This window comes from Tauraco erythrolophus, chromosome W (assembly GCF_009769465.1).
Source record: "Tauraco erythrolophus isolate bTauEry1 chromosome W, bTauEry1.pri, whole genome shotgun sequence".
Taxonomy (NCBI): Eukaryota; Metazoa; Chordata; class Aves; order Musophagiformes; family Musophagidae; genus Tauraco; species Tauraco erythrolophus.
The window spans coordinates 19,692,357-19,705,754 of NC_141497.1; the positions used below are offsets into that span (position 1 = coordinate 19,692,357).

A 13,398-nucleotide genomic window follows, 5' to 3' on the forward strand; every position below is an offset into this window, starting at 1 on the left:
GCACAGGTGAATTTAGAGATAAATGAACATAAACCTCATTTGCACTTTTTGTCGAGATAAAAAACATCTCTTGACATCAGTAGGAATTGTGCCTACATAGAATGGAGCAGGATGGGTTGGCCTCCAAATTCTGCTAAGCAATTTGCAAATAATTTTGTACACCAAAAAATGTTGGAACATCTTAGTTGATTTGTAACTGTTCTTGGAGCATATGAAAGTTCTAGCAACAAATTTCTTGGCTAAAAATACACTGTTCATTTCACATGCTGTTCATCCATTTGGAATATATGACTTCAAAAAAAAAAAAAATCAATCCACAGTCACACTGGATAAAACAAGAGACTCTCTAAATTTTTTATACAGTCCTTTCTATAAAATTGATTTTATTCTCTCCTTCGCTTTTTTGTTTTATTTATTTATTTTCACTATTTTAGCTTAGCAAGTCCATGCATCTGCTTTAAAAATAATGAAAATTCTTAAAATAATCAGAAAAAATCCGAGATGTTTAATGTCAATTAATATGGGCTGTATAAACTATCACTATCAGATGTACTCATTAAAACATAGCAACAGGCACATATACAAATTGAAAATATGTGCTGCATTATGTACCTGCTCATTTATTTAGTCTGACTTTTTAAAATTAAAATCTGACAAGGGTTTAAAAATATATAACCATGCTTATGACTAGGATCCATTTACTTTGTTAACAGCATTTTGAAGTCGGTATTAAAGCTAGTTTTGCTTTTCAAGTTCCCAAGCAAATTTTATCTGTAATAAAGTGAAATTCAGCTAGAAACAAGAAAAAATATTTTTATTTTCAATTTTAAGAGGGATATTAAAATCACTTAATAATAAAGCTCCCTTCTATTTCTTTGAAGACTATGTAACCTGCCCTTAATACTTAGGAAATTTGAAAGTGACAGGCACACCTTGTTGAATAAATTTTAAGAGTTATTAAGAATAAATAAAAATACTGAATCTTAGCTTCAGTTCTGTTTAAGGCACCCTGTAATAGCCGAGGTACAATGATCCCTGATGTACATTCTTAAATGGCAATGGTCCATCTAGCCACCTATTCAAATTCAGTGTAATTGGGAATAAGTACAAGTGAGGTGTGCCAGTTACACTACCTGATTAAATTTTTGTAAAAATTTAAATTCACTTTAATAATCAGGAAATTTATTTTGAAAAGAAAATGATGCAGGTTGCTACATTCCTTACATTCTATAAATTATAATTTATGAAAGCAGCAAATTGAATTAGTAGTAGAAAAAGACCTGAAATAGAAGAAAGTCATCCAAAAGGAATGTTTTTCTGTATGTCCAGTTCAGCATAAGTAGCATGTACACTTTAAAAGAAACAAGTCACTTCTTTTCTGGTTCAGTTTCTATCAACTACAGTACCACTCAACAACCAAAAGCATCTGTGCAGTGGTCTCAAATATAGAATCAGTAGTCTCCAAAGACAGAGGAACTGGCATGCAAATAAAATCTGGAGCTGTTGATTTTAAAGGAAGTTTGTATTGTTTACATGGTGATCAGATAATTAGGTATGCCTACAGTGTACACATTACTACATTGTTACAATTCTTTCACTCATTCTGCATTTGTAAATGCAGCGAAAACACTTCTTCCTTACAGAAAGAAAATGGTAGATCTTCCCACCTCTCCAACATTATGATAAAAATACCCTCGAATGCTCACAATTTCATCGAAATAGTGTCATCTAGTTCTATTCAATGAAAAGCACCTTTTATAACAAATTTGATGCATCTGCTGTAAAATGAGTATGCCTCCAGTATAAGTCAAAGAAAGCATTTCTTTTAATATTTCACAGTACATCTAATTAAAAGCCTATGTATATGAAATCATTATGACAAATACTTAACATTAAAATATTTTTAAATTATGCAAAAAAAAGTTATTTTAATTTTAAGAGGACAAAAGCATTAACATGAAAAGCTTGATAAAAATCTTCCTTGACACTTGAAACTAGGAAAACTCATAATATCGAGTAACCAATGTAAAATGATTTTGCTTACAAATTTTTTTAAACATCTGACAAAATGCATACACCCATTTCATTTCACAACTCCAATAAAAGGTAATGTTCAGCACAGCTAAAATTTGATAAGTCAACTTTCAGACCTATTCTCTTCCCCCTCCCCATGTTAAGTCCAGCATCAACAGGGCTAATGTAGTTGGGGAGGCGCTTCAATATTAGACTGCAGTATATGTATTTCCAGTAGCACTGCATTGTCTGATAGTCTGAGTATTTGTAACAATGTGCTCATTATGAAGTGGGTTCAGGAGACTCTGCTCTACTCCACTCTCAAGCACTGGCTGCTGCATGCAGCCCACCTGAAATGCCTGGTTTAGTTCTGTTTTCTCCCTCTTGGCTTGTGGCTCTCCATTTTCATCCAGCTCTTCTATTTCACTTTCAACTTCGCTGCCCTCATCTGCACAAAAAAACAACCAAGAAAAAAAATAGCACAAAGGGAAAAAAATCTAAATACAAGGGCCTTTATTTTGCAAATAACATGAAATATGAAAGCACAGGGAAGTGTAGCAACCTGATAAAGTAGAAACTGAAAGCTCAACTTTTTATGGGGAAAAGTCAATAAATACTACAGATAAATAGGGTAATGAACTCTCTCTAATGTTATCTCATTTTACTGATAAGGAAACTGAACTGAAGAGAGATTGACTTGCTCCAAATCATACAACCAGTGTAAGAATGGAGAACAAATTAAGCCTTCAATCTACAAAGAGGACATAAACTCATTTCTTACTATATCCTTCAGTAACATTTAGCAAGTTATTTGGCAAGTGCTTGCACTCAATTTTACCATCTTCACTTATCAAACCCATCATTCACTACAAGTTTATATCCCTTTTTCCAACTGTCCATCCCCTTCAACTCTCTCACCAGGATATACTTCTAAATTCTGGGTGAAATTTTGAAAATTTCTTGTGTAAATAATAAACATTTTCAAAAAATATTTTCCTGTTAAGAACCTAGAGTATTCTAGTATAGCATATTGTACCCATATAATAGTAATATACATATAATTTAAATTATGATACAGCTTTATATTCTACTTTACTATATTTTCAAAAAATAAGGATTTGTTTTGCTCCAAGAGACACATTAGTTCTATATAAAATTATACATTTGAGAGATTTGACTGCTTACCTTTATCCATATTTCCAGGGGATATAGCATTTAAATCACCAAACTGCAAAATAAACAATAAAAAGTGTGGACATGGTCCTACACAAACATGACCTTAGATTATCTATGATGAAGCCAGTACTATGCTCCAATGGCTTGTGGCTAGTATGAAAGTGCATGCATGTGATTGCAGTCACATCCATAGTATACCAGTTCATTTTCCATTGCATCATATTTGTGTTCATAATAAGGAAATTAACATTAAAATAAAAAATCTTCTGTAATTAAAAAAATGGAATATAAACTTAAGCATACGTTTTTGCTTTTTTTAGGGTGACTTATGTCAAGGCCTTTGTTGCTTTGAGTGAGATATTTCTGATGTAGAATGCTGGAAAATATGACTGGTGTCCATTTTTAAACTGCAATATTTAGCCAAAAGCTCTTTTGAAAGTTCTCCTGAGAAGGTGTATCACTAAAGGCAGTTATAGTGTAGCAAAACTATATGTAAGTTATAGGGTTTATGGTTATTACAGTGTATTCTGCTAACTAGTTTACTTATACAAAAAACAAAGTGAAAAGTTGCTCACAAGTAAAAAATGAAACCTTCCTTCCTCCCTTTCCTTGTCTGAGTCATCTACCCTTCTCTTAAATGAGAAGAAACAGAGCATAATTTGATGAGTGAATCTCAAATGAAAAGAGTACAATATTTAGATAAATATATTTCTAACCATACCTGATTCAGTCCTTTTCAGAAATACAGGAAGATAAAATTTCAGGGAACACTAAACCAGCATAAGCAGCAGCAGCCCTATCCTTCCAGGTTCCCTCATATATAATCCCTCCTCACCTCCCCATCCCCATCCTTTCACCTTAAGCGTTCACATGGCCATGCAAAGAACCACGACAGAACTGACCCAAGAAAAAAAACCACAATTTTAATGGAGTTATTTTGCACAGGATGAATTCTCTGATCCAGTTAAACACAGGAATGCCTGAGTACTTGTGCCAGCATCAATGTCCAAAGCTAAGGGGATGAGAGAGGAGGAGACAGTGTTTTTCTCAGCTGCAAAGCCAGTTTATATTGGCTTCAAGTGTTTGTCAAACTAGCCTTAGTTTTTCCCATTTTTTTTCAACTACAGTCAGTAAATGCAGAGAAACACAAGAAGCCATGCATTTAATGAAGACGTCGTCTTCCCTGTTCCCCTCTCATCTCTAAAAGCTTTAGATTACATATTTTCTCTCTAAGATCATATCCATCTTAAGTTTACCAAAACATAAGAAGTCCAACAGTATATCAAAAACATTACATTTAATGTATACCATGTCTTCCAAGGAAACAAGAAGGTAGCAATACTACACTTTTGCAATACTTTGCTATAAATGTAATGGCAGAGTTTAATCAAATATATAATCAGAAACAGTCATTTATTTTTTCTAAAACATGTCATATCAATCAAACTACAAATTAAACCAAGACTCCTCATCTCTATGAAAAAGTACATATCTTTATAGTATTTAATGATACTATTTAATATATCCTGAGGGAAGAATGATATATCAAGTCATGCAAGGTGACTTACAGCTTATCAGTAAGATAAAACATGATATAATGATCATCAAGTATAAAAACATTAAGCTTCAGTCTGGTGAACAATCTATCATATGTATCTATCCATTTTCTAGCACTTTAAAAGTACAATTTCTTGATGATTGCTCCTAAGATAATGTGAATTCTTAAGCAACTCGCACAAAATTAATGGTTAGGTGACCTACTGAAAAGAAGAGGTCTGAGGTAAACTTCAGTTTGCAAATACCATGGGTACATATAAGACACAGTGGTTCTGAATTGAGACTTTTACTCTGTTTATTATTTTAAACAAAATACATTGAAAAATAGGCATGAAAATATGCCGTGTTCCAATCCTGCAAGTACTTCTATGCTACTTTTATTTCATGCATGTTGTTGTCAATTGGTCCTGGTTAACAGCCAAGCACTCATCCAGCTTTTCACTTACTTCCCCATTCCCTGTCCAGAGGGATGGGGGAGAAAATAGGAAGAACTGGAGTGAGAAAGCTCATGGATGAAGATAAAGGCAGGGAGATCACTTAACCAATTACTGTAATGGGCAAAACAGACTCGACTTGGGGAATTTAACTTAATTTATTGCAAATTAAAATAAATATTTAATTACTGATTTGAGTAGTGGGAAGTTACCTCCCTTCAGTGAGGTAATGGGTGGTGCAGGGGGACTTGTGGTCAGTATATAGCGGTTTTTCTCTGCCACTCCTTCCTTCTCACACTTTTCCTCTGGTCCAGCGTGAGTTCTCCACAGGCTGCAGTTCCTTTGGGAATATCCCTCTGCTCTGGAGTTTCTCCACAGGCTGCAGGGAATATCTGCTGCACCATGAAGAGCATCTCTTACTGCTCTGACCTTGGCGTTCCCTCTGCTGTTTGTCACTCTCTTTTATTCCCTCCTGCTGTGTCTATCTGGTGTTTTCTGCCCTTTCTTAAATATGTTTTCACAGAGGCACCCAAAACTTTGCTGATTGGCTCAGCTTTGGCCTGTGGTAGGTCCGTTGCCAAGCCAGCTAGAACTGGCTGTGTCCAGCACAGGGCAATCCCTTACCTCTTCTCACAGAGGCCACCTCTGCAGCCCCTGCCCTGCAGCCCCCCTCTCCCCCAAAGCCTTGCCACGTACAACCAATACACGTGAACAGTGCTATTAAAGCAAAACTAACTTCCGCACATGAGCCATCCTTCTGAAGTCAATGGGACCAGTCATTTGTGTAAATATTTGTATTGGAATTTTAAGTATGTGTAAATATGTGTTAACAGATCTCTGAAAGCAATTTTACTATTATTCTGTTCCTTTATTATTTTCATATAAACTATTTAGTTTTCCAGAACTCAAAAAAGTAGTTTTCTACCTAGTAAGTTGATCTGCTTTTTTTTTTTTTTTTGAGCAAGCTTGTTTGAAGAGAATCAGTGTTACAAGTCATTGTGGTTTTAGTACTCTGAAAAACAATCACCCAAGGAAACATGGATTAAGGTATATAACCCAAATTTCAAGATGCCAACGTACTTGCAACTCAATCTGCAACAGTTATATTACAAAATATCCCATAGCCCCATGTAAACATTAAAAAAAATTGTAAATGCATATCCAAATTGATCACTAAATCCACCAATCCACTGTCTTGCATATTATCTTACCTCTCCCATAACTGCGATAGGCGTCTCTCCTGTTGCCTGAGCAACACGATGTTCTACTAAGTAAAACATGTACTCATCATAAAGCAAGCGGATCAGATGAAAAGAGCCAAAGCTAGCAGCACTGCGTAAGGTTAAATCTCGAATCACCATTGAGCTATTTAAATATGGAAAAAAATAATTATGAAATAAATATTACAATTCTTTAATAATTTATTCATACGGAATATGCATTTTAAGAATAATAGTTTTTAAAGCAATGCTATCCACAAACAGCCGATTTATGGTGTCTTCAGAAAGAAACATCTGGGAAAGACAATTATTTGCCTCTCCCCTTTTTCTGAAAGCATGGTTGGAGACCACATTACACAACTCAAGCTAAATTTTCAAAAAGACAGGAAGGGTTTTGTTTTGGTATATGCGCAGTTGCCAATATGTGAGTGCATGTAAAAACTAACCTTAGTGGAAGGAAGTTCTTTGCTAAAATTTTAAATAATAAAATTGTATTAAGATGATTTACTTTTAAACAAAGTAGTCCATCAAAATATTGTGTCCATTGTGCTCACATTCCTAGTTCAAAGGTTTTAATTGGTATGATTTTTAAACTCGTAAAATTTAAATAAGTTTGTGTATACCTTATAACAGAAAAATGCAGATTGCGGATGAAAACATCCATATGATACCCTCAGAAAGTAGATGCTACAATGTACCATTTTGAAAAAAAAATAAAGCTTTACTATGATAACTGATACAGTAGCAGATGATATGGAATATTTGTCTTAATGTTCTTTTTATACATCGAAAAATATTTTGTTTTCCCTACATAATAAAAAAAGAAGCCATGGTATTTTAATAAATAGTATTTAGAACATTGGCTTTAAAATTGTATAGCTATTCAATCCAAAATGTTTCATAACTTGTTTACAAATCAGGATAAAATTCTAACATCATTACACTCACACAAGGCCTTTAAAATAATATACAAGGATCATTTCATCTACTACTGAGTTGCACATAGCCCTGTGTTTAATGTTAACAACACTAATCTTTTCTTTGGGTGGGAGAGGCTCTTCATTTCTTGGGAACTATTATCTGATATTAATTTTGTCAACATTGTTACAGCATACAGTTCAGCAAATAATAAAATACCTAAAATAATTTAGAAGACTATTAAGAACTACCTGTAGAAAGACCATTTTAAAAGAAATTGCCGTGCTGCTTTAGGAAAGCTGGGTCTTCCTTCATATGGTTTCAACGCTTGCATCATTACATTATCAAGCCAGGTAGCCCACTGCTCCAGAGTGCTCTGCTGCTGAAGAGTCATCTTGAAATCTGTTTCTAGTCTTTGAACCATATTATCATCACACTGACACACCCAGGAAGCCTGTTCCTATTACAACACATGGCAAACATGAAAGCAAAACACAAAATGTAAATTTTTCTTAAAGATTGAACAATTAAATGAAAAGGCTGAAATACACTTACTAGGCAAATTAATGAGTATTTTTATTTTCATGTCTCAATTTTGTTGGAAGAAAATGAGAGTAAGGAACCCAAAGTATAAAAATGGGCATCAAATAAAGTGCACACACACAAAAATACAATGGAAAAAACCACAAATACATTGCAATGTTCTATATTAATTTTCATGAAAGAATTTTCAACTTCCCTTATTCATAATTTTTCTAATAAAAATTTCAGGAATTGTCAGGCTTGGGACTACAGGAACAAGGGGTGGAAAGGGCAGTCAAATGGAAGTTGAGAGAGTATGAAATAAAAAGGAATCAAGAAACCAAAGTACCATGGTTCCTATTGCTTTGAAGGAGTTAAGACCAAATACAATGTCTGTTACATTTTATAATCACCTCATTTAAAAAAAGCTTTATTTTATAGGCAAAAAAGGTTGTTGTGTTTATCCATAGTCTGCAATATATTGCACATTGCTTAATGAGTGATATAAAATCCACACAATTGGACAAACACAGTCATGTACAATAATGGGCGATTCACAGTATTATCATGGAATGTGATTATATTACATTTTTAAGCTTAAATAAGACAAATAGCACACTTCCATTATATGGAACCTAGAGAAAACCAATATTGATTTAATATAGGCCATATTCTTAAACTCTAGCTATCACAAGCCAAGTTAACATCTCAACATTCATAGACCCTATAACTTACCACAAAACAATATTTCATATGCCATATATTTGGTCACATGCTAAATCTTAGGTAGATTACACACCATTATACAATATAACTATATCTGTGTTAGATTTTATTTATTCAAAGGACTTTGCAACAAGCAAAAAGAATTTAACTGTTGCTAATGAACTTCTAAATTTCTGTTAAGATAAAAAGTGTTGAAATGTTTGGTCATGAAAGACGACAAATGTATCTGGGCCATGCAAGTTAAAGAGGTAAAAGGGAAACTACAGGCCAGTCAGTCTCACCTCTGTGCCTGACAAAATCATGGAGCAGATCCTCCTGGCAACTATGCTAAGGCACATGGAAAATAAGGAGGTGATTGGTGACAGCCAACATGGCTTCACTAAGGGCAAATCGTGCCTGACTAATTTGGTAGCCTTCTATGATGGGGTTACAGCACTGGTGGGTAAGGGAAGAGCAACTGACATCATCTACCAGGACTTGTCCAAAGCATTTGGCACTGTCCCACATAACATTCTTGTCTCTAAATTGGAGAGGCATGGATTTGAGAGATGGACCACTCGGTGGATAAGGAACTGGCTGGATGGTCGCACTCAAAGAGTTGCGGTCAACGACTCGATGTCCAAGTGGAGGTCACTGACGAGTGGAGATCCTCAGGATTAAGTATTGGGGCCAGTGCTGTTTAACATCTTTGTCGGCAACATAGACAGTGGGATCAAGTGCACCCTCAGCAAGTTTGCAGATGACACCAAGCTGTGTGGTGTGGTCGACATGCTGGAAGGAAGGGATGCCATGCAGAGGGACCTTGACAGGCCGGAGAGGTGGGCCTGTGAGAACCTCATGAAATTCAACAAGGCGAAGTGCAAGGTCCTGCACGTGGGTCAGGGAAATCTCAAGCACAAGTACAGGCTGGGCGGAGAAGGGATTGAGAGCAGACCTGAGGAAAAGGACTTGGGAGTGCTGGTGGATGAGAAGCTCAACATGAGCCGGCAATGTGCGCTTGCAGCCCAGAAAGCCAACTGTATCTTGAGCTGCATCAAAAGAAGTGCGGCCAGCAGGTTGAGGGAGGTGATTCTGCCCCTCTACTCTGCTCTTGTGAGACCCCATCTGGAATACTGTGTTCAGCTCTGGAGCCCCCAACATAAGAAGGACATGGAGCTACTGGAACGAGTCCAGAGGAGGGCCACGAAGGTGATTCGAGGGCTGGAGCACCTCTCCTCTGAAGCCAGGCTGAGAGAGTTGGGGTTGTTCAGTCTGGAGAAGAGAAGGCTTCGAGGAGATCTTATAGCAGCCTTCCAGTACCTAAAGGAGGCCTACAAGAAAGCTGGAGAGGGACTTTTTGCAAGGATGTGTAGAGATAAGACAAGGGGCAATGGCTTTAAACTGAAAGAGGGGAGATTTAGATTAGATATAAGGAAGAAATAAGGTGGTGAGGCACTGGACCAGGTTGCCCAGAGGGGTTGTGGCTGCCCCATCCCTGGAAGTGTTCAAGGCCAGGTTGGATGAGGCTTTGGGCAATCTGGTGTAGTAGAGGGTGTCCATGGCAGGGGAGTTGGAACTAGATGATCTTTGAGGTCCCTCCCAACCCAAACCATTCTATGATTCTATGAAACCTTTTTCTAAATCTAATGAAAAATAATAAATTGATATTTTATAGATAATTGGAAACTAGTTCTAACCAGTTACTTAGGAAAGGTTGGAAATGTAAACACAAGCAATTAATGAAAATATGCTAATGATATCTTCTTTGAAATAAAAGTAAATGTAATTAAACAATCTGTACTAGAATTAGTGCTATATGATCAATATTTTTTTGTGGAACATCAGAAGCTATGCTACTATCCAATATTTAATCTTCAGGCATGGTTCATGCTGTTCATTATAAGAACACTTTCAACTGCATTTAAATAAAAATTGGCAGAACGCATGGTCTGAAAGATAAGAAACCTTCAAAGAAAATGGAAATAGATAATGGTTCTGAGATTTTATTTTCCTTACAGCCAAAATGTAAGCTGGAAAGTTTCAACTGAATCACTGCATATATAAAAATCCGCAAAATGTTCCTGCTTTGTTTTCTTGATGGAATAATAAGAACTAACAATAAAAATAAAAAAATTTGGGTAAAATGACAATTTTTTAAAAGTCTAGTTTTTAAAGCCACAGTTTACCTGTACATTGGCAAAATCAACACGGTTGAGATCACTGAGCATCTGGTTGATCTGAGAAGTGTTCTGAAGCACAGCACGAGCTGCCTGAGCCAGGTGATTAAGAGATGTGTATCTTCTCAAAGTCTGGGCAAAGGCACTTACAGTGGCAACCTATGAAGAAATCCATTTATCTTAACACATTATACTTAATGCAGGTTTTCTGTTTCATCTACTTAAGTTTAAAAATTGCTGTATTAATTTATGAACCCTCAGATATTGCAATTCACATATAATGTAACAAATACAGTTCTTCTTACTATTTTTTTTTCAAAACAAAGTTATTTCCAATCCCATGTTTCATGTTTTAAGTTCAACCTAAATATGACATTTAGCATAAATGTTAACATGCAGCTACTTTTAGATCTTAAGTGATATCTAGTGTACAATTGCATAAAGTGAAGAAAACTGCAGTAAACTTTGTTTACCTTGGTTTGTATCATTCTCTGTGGAATATTGTTCATGGCACTGGAAAGCCAACCTTCAAGGCTTTTTGCAAAATTGCGAATGGCTTGGGTCAAGGCACCTAAGCATTAAAGAATAAAAATAATAAATGCACATAACTAAGGAAGTGTCAGGAGATCAGCATTATGGAAAAGCTTTCATGCCCTTTTGGGGAAATTGATACGACTGAGTGCCTCTCTGAAGTGCCTTATGCATGAAAAATAGGAGGAATTAGATGTTGGTGAGCATTTGCAGGGCTATGATCTCAGGCATCACAGAGATATTGTGCTCATACAACTGGAGTGCTACAATGGATGGATACAGAATCTTTAGGGAAATCAAGCCAAGAAGGCACTGGATATGAAAGAGGAGCTGGAATGCATGGAGCTTTGCCTAAGCTGCTCTATCACTCCCCCTTCTCAACAGAACGGAGGAGAAAAATGCGATGAAAAGCTCGTGAGTCAAGATAAGGACAGGGAGATCACTCAGCAATTACTGTCATAGGCAAAACAGACTTGGTTTGGGGAAGATTAATTTAATTTATTGCCAATTAAACGGATTAGGATAATGAGGAGTGGGAACAAATCTAAAAACACCTTCCTCCCACCCCTCCCTTCTTCCCAGGCTCAACTTCACTCCCGACTCTTCTGCCTCCTCCCCCTGAGTGGTGCAGGGGAACAGGGAATAGGGATTGGGATCAGTTCATAACACTTTGTCTCTCCTTCCTCCTCACACTCTTCCTCTGCTCCAGCGTGAGGTCCCACCCACAGGAGACATCCCTCCACGACCTTCTCCAACGTGATTCCTTCCCACAGGCTACAGTTCTTCACAAACTGCTCCAGCGTGGGTCCTTTCCACGGAGTGCAGTCCTACAAGAACGGATTGCTCCAGTGTGAGTCTCCCCACTGTGTCACAGGTCCTGCCAGAAAACCTACTCCAGCATGGGCTCCTCTCCACAGGGCCACATGTCCTGCCAGGAGCCTGCTCTAGCATGGACTCTCCACGGGCTGCAGCTTCCTTCAGAGCACAACCACCTGCTCTCACGTGAGGTCCTCTGTGGGCTGCAGGGTGACAATGTGCTTCACCATGGTCTTCACCATGGACTGCAGAGAAATCTCTACTCTGGTGCCTGGAGCACCTCCTCCCCCTCCTTCACTGACCTTGGTATCTGCATAGTTGTTTCTTTCACAACCTCTCTCCCAGCTACTGTTGTGGAGCCATTTTTACCCTTTCTTAAATATGTTATCACAGAGGTGCTATCAATGTCTGGCTCAGCTTTGGCCAGTGGCAGGTCCATCTTGGAGCCGGATGAAACTTGCTCTTTCTGACATGGGGACAGCTTCCAGTGTCTTCTCATAGAAACCATCCCTGCACCCCCCACGTCTACCAAAACCTTGTCATGTAAAGCCAATGCAGGTCTTCTTCACACAACTGGAATAAGCCTCACGTTCACAGGCTCTGGTTCTCATGAGAGACTTGAACAACCCCAATATCTGCTAGAGAGACAACAAAGCAGAGCACAAGCAACCCAGGAGGACAGTTAAGCAGTGCAACTGGTTGCCCAGAGAGATTTGTGTAGTTTCCGTCCTTAGATGTTTTCAAGACCCTACTGGGTAAAGCCCTGAGCAAACTGGTCTGAATTCAGCATTGACCATGCTTTGAAAAGGAGGTTGGACTAGAGTCCTCCTGAGGTCCCTCCCAACCTGAATTATTCTTCGATTCTATATTATGTAGCAATTATTTAGTTTCTGATTTAACAAGCAGAACTGACCACTTCACCTAAGATCCTTTTAAGAAACTTATGATCAGTCATGAAAATTCTTTTGGGCATTCCTACAGGTATATCAGTAATTGCAACAATTGATTCCTATCTCCTGAAAACTTCCATCATGAATTTTCCGCCTTCAATTTTTGCCTAAGTGCTTTTTCTTTTAAAGAGCAAAACCCTGCAGGAAATGGCAATTATTGCAACACTGCAGTTTCAAGTAAGCTCAAACCATTGCCAACATACGGTTTATTTTAGTTCCAAAGAGCAAAATGCAATGTGCAGTGTTAATTAACTAAGCATTCATTCATGTTAATTTATTACCCACAGAATAAGAAAAAATCAAAGTATAAGGAATACTGTGAATAATGTATCAACGATATTTAGTTATTTAAGAAAAGTATTTTTTTTTTCTGGACAAA

General features: G+C 37.1%; 1 protein-coding gene across 1 annotated transcript in view; it reads right to left on the reverse strand.

Moving 5' to 3' along the window:
- Nucleotides 1–2,222: 2,222 nt before the first annotated feature.
- Nucleotides 2,223–13,398, reverse strand: part of LOC147526259 (transcription factor RFX3-like) — a 150,572-nt gene continuing 139,396 nt past the window's right edge. The window contains exons 11-16 of the mRNA XM_086630164.1: nucleotides 11,196–11,293; nucleotides 10,732–10,881; nucleotides 7,570–7,778; nucleotides 6,392–6,545; nucleotides 3,199–3,241; nucleotides 2,223–2,461 (exon numbers count right to left, since the gene is read on the reverse strand). Coding sequence (XP_086486290.1) covers nucleotides 2,223–2,461; nucleotides 3,199–3,241; nucleotides 6,392–6,545; nucleotides 7,570–7,778; nucleotides 10,732–10,881; nucleotides 11,196–11,293 — 893 coding nt within the window. The remainder of the gene's footprint in view (nucleotides 2,462–3,198; nucleotides 3,242–6,391; nucleotides 6,546–7,569; nucleotides 7,779–10,731; nucleotides 10,882–11,195; nucleotides 11,294–13,398) is intronic.